At 37.0% G+C, this 20,231-nt stretch overlaps 1 protein-coding gene across 1 annotated transcript; it reads left to right on the top strand.

The window, feature by feature from the left end:
- The first annotated feature begins 675 nt into the window (after window positions 1-675).
- Window positions 676-18,561, top strand: LOC121422749 (bifunctional apoptosis regulator-like). Its single transcript, XM_041617928.1, has 8 exons — window positions 676-770; window positions 7,325-7,834; window positions 8,556-8,763; window positions 9,083-9,242; window positions 10,514-10,668; window positions 11,295-11,471; window positions 13,240-13,436; window positions 16,942-18,561. The coding sequence occupies exons 2-8, from the start codon at window positions 7,422-7,424 to the stop codon at window positions 17,102-17,104; spliced, it is 1,473 nt and encodes a 490-aa protein (XP_041473862.1). The 5' UTR covers window positions 676-770; window positions 7,325-7,421; the 3' UTR covers window positions 17,105-18,561.
- The last annotated feature ends 1,670 nt before the right edge of the window (window positions 18,562-20,231 follow it).

Below are 20,231 nucleotides of genomic sequence, written 5' to 3' on the forward strand. Positions count from 1 at the left end.
GAAAATCATGGTGGTTCCAAAGGCAAAAATAAATAATAATATTCAAGAACCTGAATAATAAGCTAAAAGTCCCACTGATCTGCACTTAGGTGGAATGCGCGCACCATTTGGGAATCGAACACGGGTCCCCGGAATCCGAAACCCCGCTCTACCAATCTATCGCGCCTGGCCTGGTGAGGCTTAACTACATGTACAATAATTTCTTCTTCCCCACTACTTTTCTTTTTCTTTCTTTCTCTTTTTCTCCTCTTGACTCCGTCATGGGGGGGGGGGCAGCCGATTGGGTGCCCCCCGTAGTTCCTGCACTGCCTACGAAAAGTTTTGAGCGAAAAAAAACTATCATCAAAATACCATTCAAATGGACAATAGATGAAAAGTTATCAAGTTAGAAAACGCGGCGTACTTGGAAAATCTTGCCTTGAGTCTTGACAAATAATTATTGGAAGAAGGAAGTAGAAGTGAAATAGTGAAGCTACATGTCGGGTAGCCCCCTCACCCCCCCCCCCACCCCCTATGAATTTCATACTATGAAATGAATTTTCAATAATCGAGAAAAAAAAAGCAAATATCACGATATGATGTCAATCTAAATAATATTCAGCTCCTGAAAGGTCGACCACATCAAGTCTGAGCATTGGAATAGCAAACCGGGTGGTGTACGATTTGGGGGCGATGTTATATCAATCTGACATGCACTGAAGATGTGATGACCAGTACCGTACCGTTGTTTCTTTTTCGTGAACGACGTCACTGAACCTCGAAGTTCTGGGGTAAATACACATATCACTTCTATGATCTATCGAGCTTGATTCTTGTACAATCTCAATTAAGTTGATGGAGTTTTTGTCTCATTAGTTTGATGAATGGTTGTGAATCAAATTTGATTACCGGATTTACGTTTTTAACTGCAATTTGCATTTCGAAGTTTTTGTTAGTTACAAATAGAGTCTACAAACACAAAAGCGAACGAGTGGGACTTGCAATTTTGCATGAATAGTTTAGTATTAACCTACCTCACCTCCAACCCAGGCCAGGAAGCTCCTGCCCGCGAAGCGGCCCCATCGTACCCCATTTTACCCCATTTTGGAGAGCACATGTCCGCCTCGTATTTCATGGACGAGTCCTGGGCTCTGGCTCTAACGTTATTTTGAGACTTGCTATTTCTGTAAATGAAATGAAGGAGAGGGGGCATGTATGCATGTCTAACTTAGGCATGATGGGGCGAAGTTCGTGCAGGCTCCACTCCACTTCACTACCGCTACACTAAGCTGGCTTACTTCGAACCATCGGGCCTTCGCGTCGGGCCGCGTTATCGCGTAACCCGACCTTTCGTGAAAACAGCCCCTTTATCTACGAAAGGTCGGGTAAATCAGGTGGAAATTAACAGGAAAAATGTTATTTTTTGTAATGGTGGTCATTGACATAAGACTAATTCTTTACGTGAACATTTATGAAAAAGGTACCTTCAAATTACGAAGCATCGGGTAAAATCATTCTAAAACCATTTAAGACGTATAGGGGCGCCCTTATAGGGGGCAGGGAGAGGAGAAAAGGAGAGAGAGAGAGAGAGAAAAGAACAAGGCTGAACAAGGAATCTCATGATATACAACCTAGGTCAGCTATTTCAAAATGTTAAGGAATTAAAGGAAATTTCCCACAACACTATGACTTATCATGAATAAATTCCATTTTTCGACAATTTAGCTAAATTTAAACTGTACTCACCTCTAAACTTCTCAAGGCAAAGGCTGACTTTGTGCGGATTGAATGCTAGTTTTTATTCAAGCCGTTTTTCATCATATTTATTTGTTGTAGAAATGTGCGTGAAGGACGCGACCCTTCGTATATTTGCTGGCTAAATTTTACGAAGAGTCGGGTTAATGCACCCAACTATTCGAAGATTTAACGGGTATATTTCACAAATGGTAAACCCGACCTTTCGTAAATAAATGTGGCAGTTTTCACGAAAGGTCGGGTTACGCGATAACGCGGCCCGACGCGAAGGCCCGATGGTTCGAAGTAAGCCGCGTCCAGAGTACACTAAGCTCCACCTAGGCCTACCCGAACTTCGGGACGATGAACTAGATCGGATATTCCGAGTGACAAAGGTGGGATCAAAAATTGGTTTATTGTAAAAATTAAAGAAAAAAAATATTTTTAACGAGAAAGAAAAAAAGCTTACTTTCTTACTCTTCACCTGTATTTCACTCCATGTCAGTCTTCGGATTATCCTCAAAATTGGTGATTTTGGGCCAGTATCTTTTACCTCTCGTGTATTACGGCCAATTTCAAAACATCGCGTGCGATCAGTCGCGCCGATTGGTATTCTGAGAACAATTTTATTTACATTTTATGATTTATCTCTGTAAGACACACCTGAAGACCTATTTTTTAATCAATATCCAATCAGAAACACTCTTTTATAGCTCTCTCATTTCACTCAACCAATGGAAATCTATTCCGCCATGAGGTGCGGCAAAGGAGTGAGATTGCATAAATTTATTCAGTTGAATATACGCTTGTGTGTCTTTACAGAGATTTCTTTAAACAAAATTACAGTACTCTCTTTTTTTTTAATATCGCATCTTTTCAAGCATCATTTCAAAGACAATATTAGTTAAGAAAAGTCTTATGAAATATTTCCTGATTTTACAGGAATAACGTTAAGGTGTTGTTCTCAATGAATATATAATTTTTCTTAATTTTCATGTTGACAATTTATTCATATTGATGAAATCAACATCGCTGAGATAAAATAGCCCCTACCCTCTTTTAAGTTTATTTTATTTTTTCTTCAAAGTAATATGGGCGCAAGCATATCATCCGCGTTGCAAAGGTAAAATATGTGATTGGTAAGTCTACGCATGCACTGCTCTGTCGCGTATCATCTATAGATAAGCAAGATAAAATTGTGAATTTTATCTGAGAGGTAAAATGTCATCTCAGAATACCAATTTCATTTTAAGAGATGAAATAAAATATCTTAAAGATAAAATGACCTCAGAATATCACCCCTGGACTGGCAGGAGGTAGTGCCAAATTTGGGTTAGGTGCATGGGCCTACCAGAGGTCATGATTAAAAATTCAACATTCTGAGGTCAGTAACTGAGCACTCACACTACAGTGCGAGTCAGAAAAAATGTTACACTTTTTAAATTAAGTATTTTCAAGAAAATGTGGGATTCAGAGAGAATTTTTAGCATGTATGGATAGAGTACATGTAGATATTCCTTTGTCACTTGTTAAATTTTTTCATTGTTGTTGTTATGGTTGAGTGCACAACAGCCATTGTTAGAAAAGTGTCAAAACCCATTTGCGCCAAGTCAGGTGATTACAAACAATAAGCGTTAAGTTTATGCGTATGTTTTAGGCCCGTTTCGGGTACACGGGTACACGTGTACACGCACGGTCAAGTCAGTGCACCTGTACTAAATTCCATCACCGTGTACACGGTAGCATCTGCATAAAGCTTGCGTGGGACTGTAAAGTCAGTGAACAAGCTCACAGCCTCACATTAATTCTTAGTTCTCAGACACTGCACATGTTTTAATCACTAATATGTCAATATATTTCAATTAACCTAGAGTGAGTTTACTTCCAAAATCGCCGATTTAATCCACATTTATTCTGGAGACTCAAGTTTTTGTACCACACGAAATGGGTATGCTCCGGTCAGTGCAGGGCCCTAGTTAACACGTAACTGGAGACTCTCGAAAGCGTTCTTCAATCACTTTTAGAGCCAATTTGAGAATCACCAATTGCGACAGCGATCATTGCTCCAGTTACGTGTTATACGCTCATAAACATGTGCTACAAGCCTACAAACACACGCTCCTCAAATTGGCAATAAAATAATGAAAATCAATCGATAACTTCAGTTACACTTAATTCTGCAGCGATCTGTGCATGCATGTACGGTACAGTATGCAAAATGCGCATCCAACGAACGTCGGCGCTAACTAGGGCCCTGCACTGATTTACTTTTGCATTCTTTATTAATTTAATGCGCTGCTAAGCTGAGTAAACTTTTTAATTGCACCAATTTTTGTGGATTGATACTTCTAACTTCTCAGGTAAGCTTTAAAACCGTGACTTAGGCTACATGTAGGAAACACTGAAAAAATACCGTAACTCACTCTCACTCAGTGTTTACAACGTGTACACGACCGAAAAACACGCCGTGTACACGTGCATCAAAAATGGACTTTCAAACCGGGCCTAGTATGTTTATTATTAATCAAGAAAAATAAACAAAAGAACCAGTAAATCAATAAATCATCTTCACTTAAAAGTTCCTTTTCATTGTCATTTCGGCCACAACTTGGACAAAGCTTCCTGTTTTCAAGCTTCCATATGTTGCCCATTTCTCTTGATGCACTTCTGAGCTCGATGGAGCATTGCTGCCATGGCCCTGCGAAGTGTCTAAATCAAAATCAGTCGACAAATAAAGAAGAATTATATGTGATTGAAGTCAAAAGTGTACTTCACCCCACCTGCAGATCTGGACGACTTGCAGCAGCGCATCATCAGAGCAACATGTGGAAGATTGAACATGTTGAAGGCGGGAAGCTTTATCCAAATTGTGGCCAAAATAACAATGAAAAGGAACTTTTAAGTGAAGATAATTTATTGATTTACTGGTTCTTTTGTTTATTTTTCTTGATTAATAATAAACATACGCATAAACTTTAAACTCATTGTTTGTGTCAATGCTTTTGTCTCTGTTTCAGCAGGTACATGTAATCACCTGACTTGGCGCAAATGGGTTTTGACACTTTTTCAAACAATGGCCGTTGTTCACTCAACCATAACAACACTGAAACTAATTTTACCAAGTGACAAAGGAATATTTACTCTATCCATACATGCTAGAATTTTTCTCTGAATCTCACATTTTCTTGAAAAATACTTAATTTAAAAAGTGTAACATTTTTTCTGACTCACACTGTAGTGTGAGGTTAGCACTATTAGTATACTAACCTGGCACAGTGAACCGCCTTTGGCAGTGGATTTCTAACTAGTGGGTCATGCGTGCTGCGATCCCACTTCTGGCGTCCACAACACACAACTTCTATGGCTTGATTTTTCTGTGTGCAGTGGCATGTAATGAACCCTTGAGTCGTAACTGAGAAACCTAAGAATTCTTTTTACATAAGAATGAGGAAAGTAATGAATTAATAATGGATTAGGTAGATCTATTAGTAAAAGATATGCACCCAGTGTCCACAGCTTTGAGAATGGACTGGATAAGTATTGGAGATGTGAACCAGTGAAGTTCAAGTTAAACGCTGGCCCACCAGGACATGATCCGGTCAACCTAAAGAGGAGACAGAATTTGAAGCTGAATGCAGAGTCTTAAGACTGCATTCTTATACATCCATAAGTAAGACTTCCATATGTACCCCCCCCCCCAACTTAAAGTGAAATTGAAAATAAAAATATGGAGAAGGTTCAAAATGATATATCTAGCCCTAAATTAGAAGATATATGATGGGAGAGTGGGAATACCTACCGAAATATGGGTTTATGCTGTCAAATTTTTTTAGCAGGATCGAGTGCCGTGTAATTGCCCATAGACATCGGTTTATTTAGTCAGTAAAGGGTCTGAAAGCCTAGACTAGTCAAGGTAATTTAAGTCAAGGTATTGGCTCATAATTGTTAGAAAACCTCTTCCAGTATCAATGCTTCTCGCTGGCATAGCAGGAAATCTCGACTGCAGTTACAAGGTGAGTTTGAGTCCCAACTAAGGTAAATTTACTAGAAAATCAGAGAAACAAGAAGTGAATGAACTGGAAGTCTCAACAATCTTGTTATTTTAGTAGGGGGTACATCTGGAAGTCTTTCTGGTATAAAAAAGTTGATCTAAATTCTTTTCCAAGAGAAACTGATCAAACTTTAGTCGAGTTACGTTACAAGGGCACTGGCCACTGAACGAATTCCAGCAGGTCAAAATGAACAATATTTTTACTTAAGGTTACATAAGGTTCAGTCCTGGAGTCTGTATGCATGTCCAGCTCCTAATAATTTACAGTGACGTCTGAACTCAGAAGAATTGGCGCGGTTCGGGGATGGACCTTATAATCAAATTTAATTAAATTCTGCATTACGATACCAAAATTAATCTTTTCAAATTGTATGGTAAGGTCCCCTAACTGCACCGTTCCCACAAACTTTACACATGCAATACATAGAACTAAAAAATGTTCATTAAAAAATCTGACTTAAATAACGAATTTGGGCATTTCATGTGACTACCTCAAAATGCACCTTTTTGTTCAATCTGATGACTGGTCGAGGTTTTCCAAGAAAATCATATATTTCTCTCAAGCTTTCATGAGATTTTTGGCACACTTACACATAAGGAACATTACCAACTTAATTGTGATTAAACTCAAGTTATATTGTTAAGTGTGCACCTTGTATACAAGACCAAAAGTAAAAACTTTCCTCAGGGTGGAAGTTCAGAAGCCACTTATCAGAACAAGACTTTAACACATGAAGATCGTCGTGAAACAGAAGATCACGATTGTAAGTAATCTCACTAAGAATCTATAGACTGCAAAAAGGTACACATCACTCTTAACACAGTCATGTAAAGCGTTCACATACAAAACAAAGAGAATGGGACCCAAATAGTCCTGTAGCTCTTATTGTCCACCGAAGTGAATCCTGCCGAGTTGACATTGTCCGGCCCGGAACATTACGGGTCAGGTTTCACTTTGCATCCCTTGAACCCGGTAAATAACCCAGATGAATTGATAAGTTTTGAGGTGTCACCTGTCACCGCGACAAAAGTCATTAAACTATCTTTAACAAGCAATCCATCGACTTAGTGTGATGGTCGAGCGGACAAGGCCAAGCATCCCTACCTTGTTTTTATTCTTTCCCATTATGATTTTGATGGATGTGTTTGATCGTACCTATGAGTCATGGCGTTTGAAATAACCCCTTGCCTGTTACTGGTCTTTTGTTTGTTCATAATTTTTTTTAACCAATATCATTCAGGCACCCAGATTAAACACAAAAACATCTGAATAGTGGGCTTTGAATACAGACGGATCAAATTAAAAGAGGACATATCTAATCATTTTTGTGTGATTGTGTGCACACATTTGTCACCTATTTCAGGTTTCAATAAACAATTCTTGATCGGAACAGGACCTGGAGCATAAGGGAAGCAAATTATTGGTTGAAGCGAACATCGGATGTCATACTGCCAGTGATTTGGATCCATTGGCTGTGTCCATGATGTCTGCAATCTCACCAAAGAATGATGTAAAATACTAACTAAACAAGAATTAATCTCTTCTTGCTTCTTTTCATAGCATCTGACGTGGAACGTGGTAATTGATCTCCAGAATGGCCATTGTCATGTCATGGTTGCAAAGAGATTTCTGCAGTACACTTAGGCACATACGTAGATGTTAGAAGATAACATGGCTGCATCAGATGAAGAGTCACATCAACGATATCACCGAAATAGAAACGTGAAAGTCAACGGCAGGTATGACCAACCAATCAGACACTCTCGATCCCATTCCACGAGTGATCTCCCAGCCAAAGAGTTTCAGGAAAGGACGTTGAAATCATCCCTTTATGAGGAAACTGGAAGGGAAGAAGTGGATGATGCGCTTTACTCAGAAGTGAGCTCGATGGACAGTAATTTCTCCTGCGCGTGCTGCTATGAGCTCATGGTGCAACCCACCACCTTGAACTGTGGACATAGCTTCTGTCGGCTGTGCTTAGCCAGATGGTGGAAAACATCACAGAAGATGACGTGTCCAGAGTGCAGGCAACCTTGGACTGGATTTCCTCATATCAACATCATCATCAGGTACAGTCTTTTGTTGAACCTACAGTAGCATGTTTCTCAGGATCATCAGAAGGGTCATTTCACTGCATCCCATGGAAATGCATGTTAAAAAGGGTGAATTAATTACTGGTTAATGTCCAAATTCTTTTTGAAAATTGCAATAAACAATTGGTGCTCATGCAAGCTCCTTCAATGAGAAGTAGCCAAGTGTGTGGTCTGACAAATGAGATGTACAAATTTTGTCTTATTTTTTCATTTTTGTTTAATTTTGTGTATGGGGGAAGGGAACTTTAATAGATGTGGATTGTGGACATAACAAGCATTTACTAGCTTAACCACCAATAGTTTTATATCACACACTACTATGAGCTGTCTATGAATTTGTACTATATGGTTTCACAGGAAATGCATTTCCTTCCTATCACTTCAACACCAATGTCAAAATCAGTGTACAGAATATAAATGTAACTGTCTTTGTTGGGTTTTATGATAACTGTGCGGTCATGTACTGAGAATAAATACTATGCTTGTAGACTCACCCAGCAGTGGTCCTAGAAACCTAATCAATGTTACATGTACATTGGAAGCTGATTAGAGGTTCTTTAAGATGATAGTAGTTTAGTGATCACTAATCAGTGCTTAGCTATCATTAAGGTATCATAAATTTCTACATTCTTGTAATGACCCTGCCTTAAATTTAGCAAAATTTGATGATTTCATGTCCGACACCTTAAACTTGCAGGAACACAATAGACAAGCTCCATCCCAAGGCCATTCGAAGGCGTACTACCGCCCTCCAATCCTTTGAGAACATCAAGCTTCTCCAGGAGTTTGAGGAGTTTGGTGAGGCAGATGAGAAGACAAGAGAAGCAGAGGCCGCAGGAGGGAGGCAGGACAGACTCAGAAAGGGTTTTGTGTGGGGAGTCCTCACAACACTTGGTCTTGTCTTTGTAAGTGTACATGTAATGATAAGATGAATAAACTGTGATTGTCTAGTAGTGCCATCAATTAAAAAAAAAACATGTTCTCAATGCTACAGTATTTAGAAAACTTTTGAGATTCCTTTTCTTAGGAAAGAAGCAATGAATCGGAAATCAATTGGGTTTTTTTTTACACAAAATTAAACACCCCTCCCCTGTAGGCATCAAAAGAGCCCAATCTTGTCTTGGTAGGAGACCAGACTGCAAGGTGTTTGAATTCCTTATTATAAATTCCATTCTACACTAGTTTGAAGACAACTTTGATGACCCATATTTGATCATCTTTCAGTGTTTGCAGATCCTATTGAATTGGAACAGACAGGACAGTGAGATGTTAGTGTACAAACCTCTTTCAAGATGGAGGCCTGCAGATGTCTCGCAGTGGTTGTCAGAGCTTGGTTCTTGGGCTGCTGATGGCTACAGTAGGCAGTTTAATGCCAGTGGAATAAGTAAGTGGTATAATTTAAATGGAATATTGTAGGTAAAAATTATGGATTTTTGTGATTAATGAGACTAATATTAAGTCGCTGGCTACTGAATTCCATGATTTTACAAAGGCTTTGTGTAGAAACCACCCTGATCAAGTGTATATTATGATGTTGATGTAAATTAAAGGAGAATGAAACCTTTGGAACAAGATAGCTTGTGTGAAAACAGAAAAATCAAAGAAACAGATCAACAGAAGTTTGAGAAAAAATCAGACAAATAATGAGAAAGTTATGAGCATTTGAAAATTGCGATCGCTAATGCTATGGATATCCTCAAATTGGCAATGCGACAAAGATGTGTGATGTCATTTGTGAACAACTCTCCCCATTACTTTAGTACATATTTCACTTCAATTGCCTGTTTTATCACATCTATCAGTAGATCATGTGTTCTTTCTATAAGAGTGCATGTAATACAGATTTTTGAAAAATACATAATGGATAAAGAGTTTGTATCACCATAAGAAAAAGCAAAAAGAGATATTTTTAGGTTATTTTATAGTCCATCAAAGGGAAAGTTGTTCACATGTGACATCACACATCCTTGTCACATTGCCAATGGAAGGATCTCCATAGCATTAGTGATTGCAATATTCAAATGCTCATAACTTTCTCATTATTTGTCCAATTTTTCTCAAACTTTCTTTGATTTTTCTCTTTCGACACAAGCCTACTTGTTCCAAGGGTTTCATTCCCCTTTAAGAATAGTAATGATACCATCATATTTTACCCAGGGTATCCACTTCAGTTCTTAAAACCGTTCTTCCAGTGGGCCCTGCTTAACATAATAATTTAATAATTGATGATGATAACATAATGAAATTTTGATGGTCTCTTAAAAATAAGGATGTAATAGTTATACTTGCTAACATAGCTTTATCACTTTACAAGTAGTTGGTATTTGCTCTTCAAGGGTGCAGTATAATTAGCCAGGCTTTCACAGAGCAGCTGTAATGCAGTCTACATTTAAGGAACAGGTTTGTTCTAGGTTCTGTCCTGGGTTGAGAGCAGCACAATTTGAATAAATTTCTTGCAGAAGGAAATGAGATCACTGATGGGATTCAAACCCTTGCCCTCTGATAGATAGGTGTGACCATGAGAGTCAGAGACAATGACCACGATACTGCCACAAATACACCTGTGAATTTCATCATGTAGTACCGCATATTGGCCCCCAGCATTGTGCTGTTGCTTAATGATTATTTTGTATCTGTATATTTTCTGTCTTTTAGATGGGGTTCTCTTAGAGGGGCTACAGTCTGAAGGAGAGCTGGAGCCGGAACCCTTCAATATCAACAACTCACTTCACCGTCAGGCCATCTTGGTAGCCCTGGAGAAGGTCAAGCAACTTGGTGGAAAACCTCCAAGAGATCTATGGGAGTTCAAGGTAGGATGACGTTCATTTATTTTTAGATATAAGTGAGCAATGAATATATGCAGAAATATGAAGGGAAAAAATGTGATATTGTACAGCTAGACTGGAATGCACTTTCTTCTTCTAATAATGTATATTTACTTAAGTGTGTGAATCAGATAGGATTATTTATGCCTGTCATTGTTCTGAATGTAACTTGGTCATGATTATGGGTTAGCTGAATCAGTTTATGAAACACAATATCAGCTTGGCTTTTTCCTATGGTCTCGGCCATTTATCTCCCATCTTTGCTCTGAACTTGTTGTAGTGCAATTGAAATCTCAAATCACTGCATTTTTACGCATTTTACCTTTAAAAGATCTATATCAATTTCTAGATTTCAATATTTCTAATATACATGAAATTTGAAAAAAAAAAACTACTGAAAGTAAAAGCTTATCAAAATAAAGCTTCAATAATCCACTGTCCTAAATGGATTAAAAACAATTTCTTTTAAAAATTATTTGTAAATATTTTGATGGTGTAGATGCATTCAGGTACATTCAAGTCAGTTGGAACTTTCTTCCAAAGTGCTCCATTCTTTCAGTCTCATCATAAACATGAGAATCTGATCATCATTTTATGTTTTTCTTTGTTAGGCATTGCATCAAGGCCTGAGCACCTTCCTATCCTACACAGTTCGCGAGTTTCCTCGTCTTACCATGACTGGAATGTACATGTTCTACTATGAAGATGTTTTTCTTCCATTTATTCATCTTGTCTGCCCGGCGAGGTCTGCCGTCGCTGGAGAAGCAAACATCATTGTGCAATACTATGTAAGTCACAGGATAATATGTATGAAGGGGGGTCCTTTTGCCTGCACGCAGAACAATTTAACTCGAGATTAAAGATGAATTTTCTTTTTTTAAAATTCAGTTGATGATGTCCGTATATTCTTAAGAGTCGGTGTGCTTGAAATCTCGTAAAAATTTGACAGAAATTTATAATTTTCTTGGAAAAAACCTGAGCCAATTATTTCAAGATTGAAACAAAAAAAGGTGAACCATATCTACCCATACATTCACTCAACAGACAATTTGGGGATTTTGATGAGAAAGGTTGCATTTTGAGGCTGTCACATGAAAGGCCTGAAATTCAATACTTTTTCACCATTTTTTAGTTGGATTTTTTAATGAATATCTGTATATGTAATGCAAGTGCAATGTTTGTGGTCATTGTGTATCTTTTATTAGAATCGTGCAGATTCCCGTATGCGCAGACTTGGGGTGCCTTACCATAAGTTTTGTACAAAAAGAACTTTGTTAAATTCAATTGATTTTTGAAAATTAACATTGTGCCCTTGAATTGAGAACTTTGTTTTGGTTTCTGAAAAGAAGTGTGAACACCTCACACTTTTGATAGCTACATTTGTTTTGGTTGATATATAATGTAATGACAAAACATGGTTGCTGATCTTTGAACTTGTATGCTTAGTTTTGGAGTAGGTTCTATTTCAAAGAGTTAATCAGATTAAAGGTTACAGATAATCCATGCGGGGCAAACAGTAATTAGATCATGTATTAAGATATGATTTGAAATTATAAACAAGCTATGGCATAAATTCCTGATAGAAAGTCAATGAATCATCTTGTTGACAAATTCAGAAATTGATTTTCACTGAATCTAGCCACCCTTGCACATGGTTAAAAAAATTTAATTATCACTGATAATTCCAGTGAAAAATAAGGCTAATGACGAATATTTAGCATGTGTGAAACCAAACTAGAGCATGATTAGAATCACGAACAGTAACCACAGTCACGATTACAATCGCAATCATCATTACAATAGTGATTCAAGATTCACATGTGAAAAGGCCCTAGATTACTCAGCTAATGAATGGGTTTCAACAGAGATGCCCTTGAGATATTTCTGTAGTTATAAAGTCATGGCAGGTCACTGTGAAAATTCTGTTGACCTGCTTTGCCCTGCCAACAAGTTTTTGTCTGTAAACAAGTAGGAATTCTGCACCTGTCTTTGTTGATTTCAGATCCTGTTTGAAATGTACAATTAAATACATGAATGGATTGGAATTCTAGGCAGCTGTTAGAGTTGTAAATTACTCTCAGTGCTTGTAACTGAGGAAATACCTTGAATGTACATTTTGAAATATAGCTGTTTTTTTTTTCAGCTGATATGAAAAGCTTTATGGCTTGAAGTATTGATGATAATGTGCTGTGGTCATTTTTAAGTTTTGATGTTAGTGACTATCATTTAAGATTTAGAATCTATAGATGTTACTGATGACTTTGGGACAAAAATCTTAAAATACTGGTCCAAAATTGAGTTACATAATTCCTTCTATTTAGTATGAAGTTTGTCGAAAAAAGCTCAAATGTGATTGCAAACGTTGTTTCTTGTAGCAGTAGTAGTGACTTATTTATTTGGCAAAGCGAAGCCATTTGATTAAAAAAATGGTAAATCAACCGTACATGTTGAATTTGGAGAAATCCAACTCTCCACAACCATGAAACCATATCAATTATGATGATATAAATTTCATTTTTATTCTTTCTCCCTTTTTTTCAATTTTCTTGCTACCAGAGTGAAGACATTGCGTGGGAGCAGTGGGTGGAGTTCATCCCCAAGTTCCTCTTCCTCCCGTATTTCCTCTATGCAGAGTTTGCCTGGAACTTTGCCGATGTAAACGCCTTGCCCGTAGCTTTCACCCTTGCAAACTGTGCCTTCCTGACAATGGTTGAGGCCAAGGCCATCACTGCTTTCTTCAGGAGGGGGGTCAGGTAAGTTTATGTACAGTCAATACAGGGCTCAGTATCGTAAAGCCTAGTCAGTGATTGTAGGGCTATTTTTTTTACGATTGGTCATACATAGCACACAATGCAATCTATCATAGAAATCAATCATATGAACAATTGGTAAGCTTTATGTAATTGGGCCCTGGAGGGTTTTTCACAAGGAGTAAAAGATCAGGGTTCAGGCTCATTACGGGTCAATCCACACACGATATATAAGCAAGATCTCATTGATGATTACACGGTAGCGTGCGTCCCCTGGGGCCTGTAACACAGAAGCTTAGCATTTTTCTACGATTGATCGAATTGACTACAATGTGCAATTAATCATGATAGTCAAGTGTACGATCGATTGCTCATCTTTGTGTTGCAGGGCCCAGATCGTGATTAGACCCGGTGCAATGATTCATCATATACTTCACGCAACTGGGAATTGAAGCATGATTTTGAATCAGACCTAAACTTTGTCTAACACCCCCCTCCCTTCTTATGAATATTGGATGTGAGTGTTCTACTCATGAGAGATAAGATAATTGGCTTTAAAGGGAAATCCCTATCAAATTTAAAGTTGTTTAAGAGAAGGGGAAAAAATATCAGAGAAGCAGATTCTTAGATGAAACGTGAAGCAGATTCTTAGATGAAACGTATACAGTATTGGACAAAATTGAAATGAAAATATTATTTTTCATAAGTTGTAATCACTATAATATTTGGAATTTCAAATTGACTTCATTGACTTTGTTATTCACTGAAGGATAGGGACAACCCCTCCATTTTCACCAATGACTAATACTAGTATGTCCTAATTCAAAAGTTGATGAATGAATCATTTTGTCATATAAATGTGTTCAGATACGTTGATAAAGAACCAAAGAATATGAAATTTCATAAATGATATCATTATCCTTGTATCTATGAATGAACCGTGCCATTCATGGTTCTATGGCACATCAGTGAAGTCTATGAGGGAAAGAAAAAGCATCAGGCAATTTCACTCACTTGTGCCATTGAAATCTTGTGAAGAACAATGGGAATCTTTTGACCTGAAATAGTTTCAGGGTTTTAATCCTACTCTATGATATGCCTTAGTTGAAGACTAGGCTGCTCATATTTAAAGGACAAGTCCACCCCAACAAAAACTTGATTTGAATAAAAAGAGAAAAATTCAACAAGCATAACACTGAAAATTTCATCAAAATCGGATGTAAAATAAGAAAGTTATGACATTTTTAATTTCGCTTCATATCATTAAAACAGTTATATAAACGAGCCAGTTACATCCAAATGAGAGAGTCGATGATGTCACTCACTATTTCTTTTGTTTTTTATTGTTTGAAATATGAAATATTTTGATTTTCTTGTCATTCTCATGTGAAATGAAGTTTCATTCCTCCCTGAACATGTGGAACTCCATTATTTTAACATTTTGTGCTTCAGGCAAGGAGGTCCTAATCATCAAATTCGTAAAAATTGAAAAATTGTATAATTCAAGCAATATAAAACAAGAAATAGTGAGTGAGTGACATCATCGACTCATTTGGATGTAACTGGCTCGTTCATATAACTATTCTGTTAAAAATAAGCAAAACTTTGAAATGTCATAACTTTCTTATTTTACATCCGATTTTGATTAAATCTTTACCATTTGTTTGTCAAATTTCTCTATTGATTCAAATCAACATTTTTCTGAGGTGGACTTGACCTTTAACTAAGTTGCACAATCACTTTACCTAAAGTGTAGTTGAACTCCTGGCATGCCATATTTGCAAGGTTGAATTCAATCCATGGTCTTACTCAGTGGTGTAACTGTGAAAGCCAAACTTGACACAAATCCTCAATTGTAGATGTTTATTTTCAGGTCATTTGGCATTCAACTTATTAAAAAACTTTCAAGAAATTATAGTAGTTTTTGTCTCGCCTGCTTAGCGGAGCAAGACATAGGTATCACTATTTCCGGCATCAGTGTCGGCGGCGTCTAGCACAATTGTGTTGTACAACCAATAACTTTCTATAGCTTCAAGGTGGGATCACCAAATTCATACCAGAGGTCCATCTCCTGAAGGCACAGGTCAAGTTCGAATATGAGTCGAATTTGAATAAGGTCAAAGGTCAGTGAACTTTCCATGACTGGCACAATTGTGTTGTACACCCAATAACTTTCTATAGCTTCGAGGTGGGATCACCAAATTCATACCAAAGGTCCATCTCCTAAAGGCACAGGTCAAGTTCAAATATGAGTCGAATTTGAATAAGGTCAAAGGTCAATGATCTTTCCATAACTGGCACTGTGCTATGTTGTACACATAATAACTTTCTATATCTTCGAGGTGGGATCACCAAATTCATACCAGAGGTCCATCTCCTGAAGGCACAGGTCAAGTTTGAATATGAGTCAAATTTGAATAAGGTCAAAGGTCAATGAACTTTCCATGACTGGCACTGTGCTGTGTTGTACACCCAATAACTTTCTATAGCTTCGAGGTGGGATCACCAAATTCATACCAAAGGTCCATCTCCTAAAGGCACAGGTCAAGTTTGAATATGAGTCGAATTTGAATAAGGTCAAAGGTCAATGAACTTTCCATAACTGGCACTGTGCTATGTTGTACACATAATAACTTTCTATATCTTCGAATAGGAGTGCCAAATTCATACAAGAAGTCCCTCTGTTGAAGGTTTAGGTCATGTTGGAATGTGAGTTGAATTTTGATTAAGGTCAAAGGTCAGTGAACTTTCCATGACTGGCACTGTGTTGTGTTGTACACACAATAACTTTCTATAGCTTCGAAACAGGTATTAAAGATATCTGACTGGTACTGTATGTTCGGATGCTTTTTGCATCTGTTTGTTCCACTAATGGCATGACCTTATCTGTTTGTTCCACTAATGACATGACCTATAGTTTTGACATGCAGTCTTTTCATGACTGCAATATGCAGGCGAGACAACGCTTGGCGTTTGCCTTGTCTTAAATATTAAAGCATTAGATCGGTGTGTTGGCTCAATTAATAGAGCGTCTGTCTCACAACCGGGAGGTCAGGGGTTCAAACTCCGGCCCCGTCAGACCAAAAGACGTTAAAAGATGGGAGTTGCTGCTACCCTGTTTGGCCTTCAACGATTAAAGGGATAAAGCCTCGTCGATCTGGCGCTGCACAGCAGTTGCTGGGCCCACAATCAATTGCGCAAAGCAAATTTTCGGAGTATTTCATATCATGTCTATTTGGAAAAATAAATTATGGATTTTCATTATATAGGATCCAATTAAAATGAAAAACTTATGCAGTAAAACCAAGTTTTCATCTTTTTGACTTCCCAATATTTTAGCACTGATGTAGATCATAACTTGAATTTAAAGCAGAGTTCAGATTTATGAGAATTTGTATGATTCGCTACCAGTGAGCAACTTTGGTATTTTAGAAGTTTAATATGACTGAAAGTAATATGCAAAATTACACATGTCTGATTCTTTGTCATAATTCTTTTTCATACACAGGACTACATTCTTCTCCTTAAAGCGACAGACGAACACCTTTGTCATCATCTTCTTCAGTTGTCTTCTGTGGCCCATCATACCAACTATCGTAACAGACCTCATGTTCTACATCTCTATGTATTACTCACCATGTATTAACTTCTATGAAGTCTTTATGCAGTGAGGCAGTGCAGTGATATATATCCTTTTTCTAGTTATTATTGCTAATGCCTGTACAATGGGGGATTTAGAGTGAGGTGTTGGTGTTTGTGATAACCATTTCCTATTGGAACCGGGTGATCTCTGTACAAAGCTTATGGGAATCATAGAAGTTGGTAGTCAACAGGTTAAGAGTGTGAAAAAGGCTGCCAAATGAAGTGAGCTCAAACACCGAGTTGGTTCAGAAAGACAATACTGATCATGCGATTGATGGTTTGATACTGGATGATGACATCATGCCTCTGCTCGACCATTTCAACTTCATGCTTGAAGTCTTGATGATAATGAAATCAGGAAGAAACTACATAATGTATAAATCACCCAAAGAAACCCAAACGGTAAATATTATTGTTCATTAAAATGTATAAAGCTTTGGTGATATTCACTCATCGTAACTTGAAATCAAGATTCACCCCCCCCCCCCCCCGCCATGGGATTGGTGTTGATGAAACAATGTTCTAGATCATGAACGCAAGCTGCCGGAAATATTTTTTTTCCTTTCTAGTGTCAATACCAACACCATATTTTAAATGATAGAATATTGAAACATATTGTTTAAATTGTCATTATACTAAGACTATTTAATATATAATTCTTAAAGAGATGCCAGGCAACATTTTAGGAACAGCCAGTATCAATTTATTTTTGTACATGCAATTATCTAGATATACTACAGATTGTCTTGAATGAAGATTATTATTTGTATTTCTTCACTTTAGTGTTTAAAGAATCAACATGTCCAAATTATTCTAAACAGTTGATGTTGGTTGTGTGAGTTTTGACATTGCATGATTCTTCACTTTGAATGAAACAGCTTTTAGGATTTGACATTCTTTGATGAAAGCCCAGAACATTTAACTTTTATCTGTTATGTACTGGGCAATTCCATAAAGTATGTGTCCGACCCCCTATGCATGGGACCTTCATGAAATTTTCTGTCTATGATTTCTTGTTCTTTTGACAGTCTGTAATGTTCTCAAAGGACCATGACTTGGTCAGTTTATGAAGTAAAGTAACACTTGCGAAAATTGGAGGTTGGACGTACAAAAAAGGTTGATCATTTTACGGAATTGCCTACTGGATTATTAGTTGTAATGCAGGGAACTAAAATAGTGATACATATTGGCTTGATAAAACAAGTATTCTAATTGCCAATTGTAATATATATGGATCAGTGTATTTTAGACCCAGTTTATTTCATTTTAAATCATTGATACATGTAGGTGCTCTGAACTTTTTATAAGATTTGTTGTATTAAAATTCCCATCATTTATTGAGCAAAAAGATAAGTTTTGGAGGTGATAGTGGTGATATGAGTACCTGTAACTAACCATATCTTTTAAAAGTTTAACAATTATTATTTTTTATCATTTGTTTGGCTTTACCTGTGCCTGGGAGACGAAAAGCGAACTGAATCACTATGACCCGGAGGTCTCTCCTCCCGATATAACTGATTGGGGGGAGTGCAGGTGGACCACTACCCCGGGGTTTCCCCCTACTCTTATATGAATAGTGCAGTGGGTTCTTAACGTGCAAAGGTGGTGACTCTCCTCTACACGGGGCCTCCATTTAACGTCCTATCCTGAGTATGAAAATGAAACCTTTAATTTTAGTAATGCATTTGAAGTAACATACCATGTAGTAAATAGTGATATTTCTTGTATGCTCAATTGCTTATATTCAAATCCAAAGAGTGTATGCATTTGAATCACAGCTCTAAAAAATGATGAAGCCAGAAAGATCTTCATGGCATTAGGTCTCCTCAGTATCAAAATTTTATGAACATTTTCACTTAAGCTCAAGGTTGACTTTATCTTCATTGCACCTTCGCATTTGGCTTAAAAATAACTTTTCAAATTTAAATTCATTCCTTGGAGGGAAGCAAAATATCATAGTACTTAAACTGGTTAAGATGAATGTGTGTGAGGTTAAAACTAATGTCATTCATTGATTCGGAGCAGCTTGATATGGTGATTATCATTCAAAGATCACTTGTTTTGATTATGATGAAATTGAACCAGACAGACATGAATTTAGACAATTAAAAAAAACAAGATACTTGTTAAATATTCACTTGGTCTGGCAGATTTAAAGCAGGGCTGCCAAGTCTCCCTGATCGTCGGGGAGACACGCTAAAGGTTGACTGATTTTTTAGCAAAAAGTGCAGAGTTGATTTATACATTGAATTATTGCTGTATCTGGATCTGATACAGTGCAGGACCGTTGGGATAAGATTCAAGATATTTTTGTAAGAAATTATTGCTAGTAGAAATTTTATCTCAAAATTGTTTAATTTGATTCTCTGAATTACCACTAATCCTGATGACTTACTTAGGGTAAGTTTATATTACCATGATATTGTTTAAAGAAGTCATTTTATTTGCCAAAGTACATTTATATCAATTCAATAATTACTTACAGTTTTAAATTAAGTTCAGTTCATGTTATGTGACAGCCAATACCCTTTTTCTTTATGTTATTATCTTGCATACTTAACTTTCAGTGAAAATATGTTTTAACGAGATCTGGGTTTTTAATTTAAAAAAAATATTCCTGGTCCTAGATTAAGTCTTTTTTATGCTATTCACTCTGTTTTTAACTTTCCTTTTTTTTCTTTTTTTTTTGAAGTGACTTAAGACAATTCTTTGTTTTACCCATGGATCTCCATATACTGAATCTCAACTTATCAGTATAAATATATTTTAAGATGCCACATTTTATATGTTCTTATTTGTTTTCATTAATACCTGTTTCCATTATTAAGTGACTCATTCAATTTGTTACTTATAGTGAAAGGGAATAGTTTTAGTATTTAGTCTTCCTTTAGTACTCATTTGATATGATACATGCATGTATGTCATGCAAAATTCACCATGTAGCTGTAGATCTTTATGAAAGTACACAACATACTCATAATGGGTCTACTATGACCATTATTTTATAAGTGACCTGTGTCTGTATGTATGATATGCGGTTATTGTATTTTTTTGTCTATCCTGTCAAAACTCAGTAGCCACAGATCAATCTTGTATTACAGGCTCTTGCTTGCAAGCACCCATTAATTTCAATAGTTATACAATGAAGTCTATCAA

This window comes from Lytechinus variegatus, chromosome 10 (genome assembly GCF_018143015.1).
Source record: "Lytechinus variegatus isolate NC3 chromosome 10, Lvar_3.0, whole genome shotgun sequence".
Lineage (NCBI taxonomy): Eukaryota > Metazoa > Echinodermata > Echinoidea > Temnopleuroida > Toxopneustidae > Lytechinus > Lytechinus variegatus.

Bases quoted from the DNA above. Each gene is read 5' to 3' on its own strand.
- LOC121422749 (XM_041617928.1), top strand. From the start codon at position 7,422: ATGTTAGAAGATAACATGGCTGCATCAGATGAAGAGTCACATCAACGA. The intron at 10,669-11,294 runs GTAGGATGACGT...TTTCTTTGTTAG, and splicing joins GAGATCTATGGGAGTTCAAG to GCATTGCATCAAGGCCTGAG. The intron at 11,472-13,239 runs GTAAGTCACAGG...TCTTGCTACCAG, and splicing joins ACATCATTGTGCAATACTAT to AGTGAAGACATTGCGTGGGA.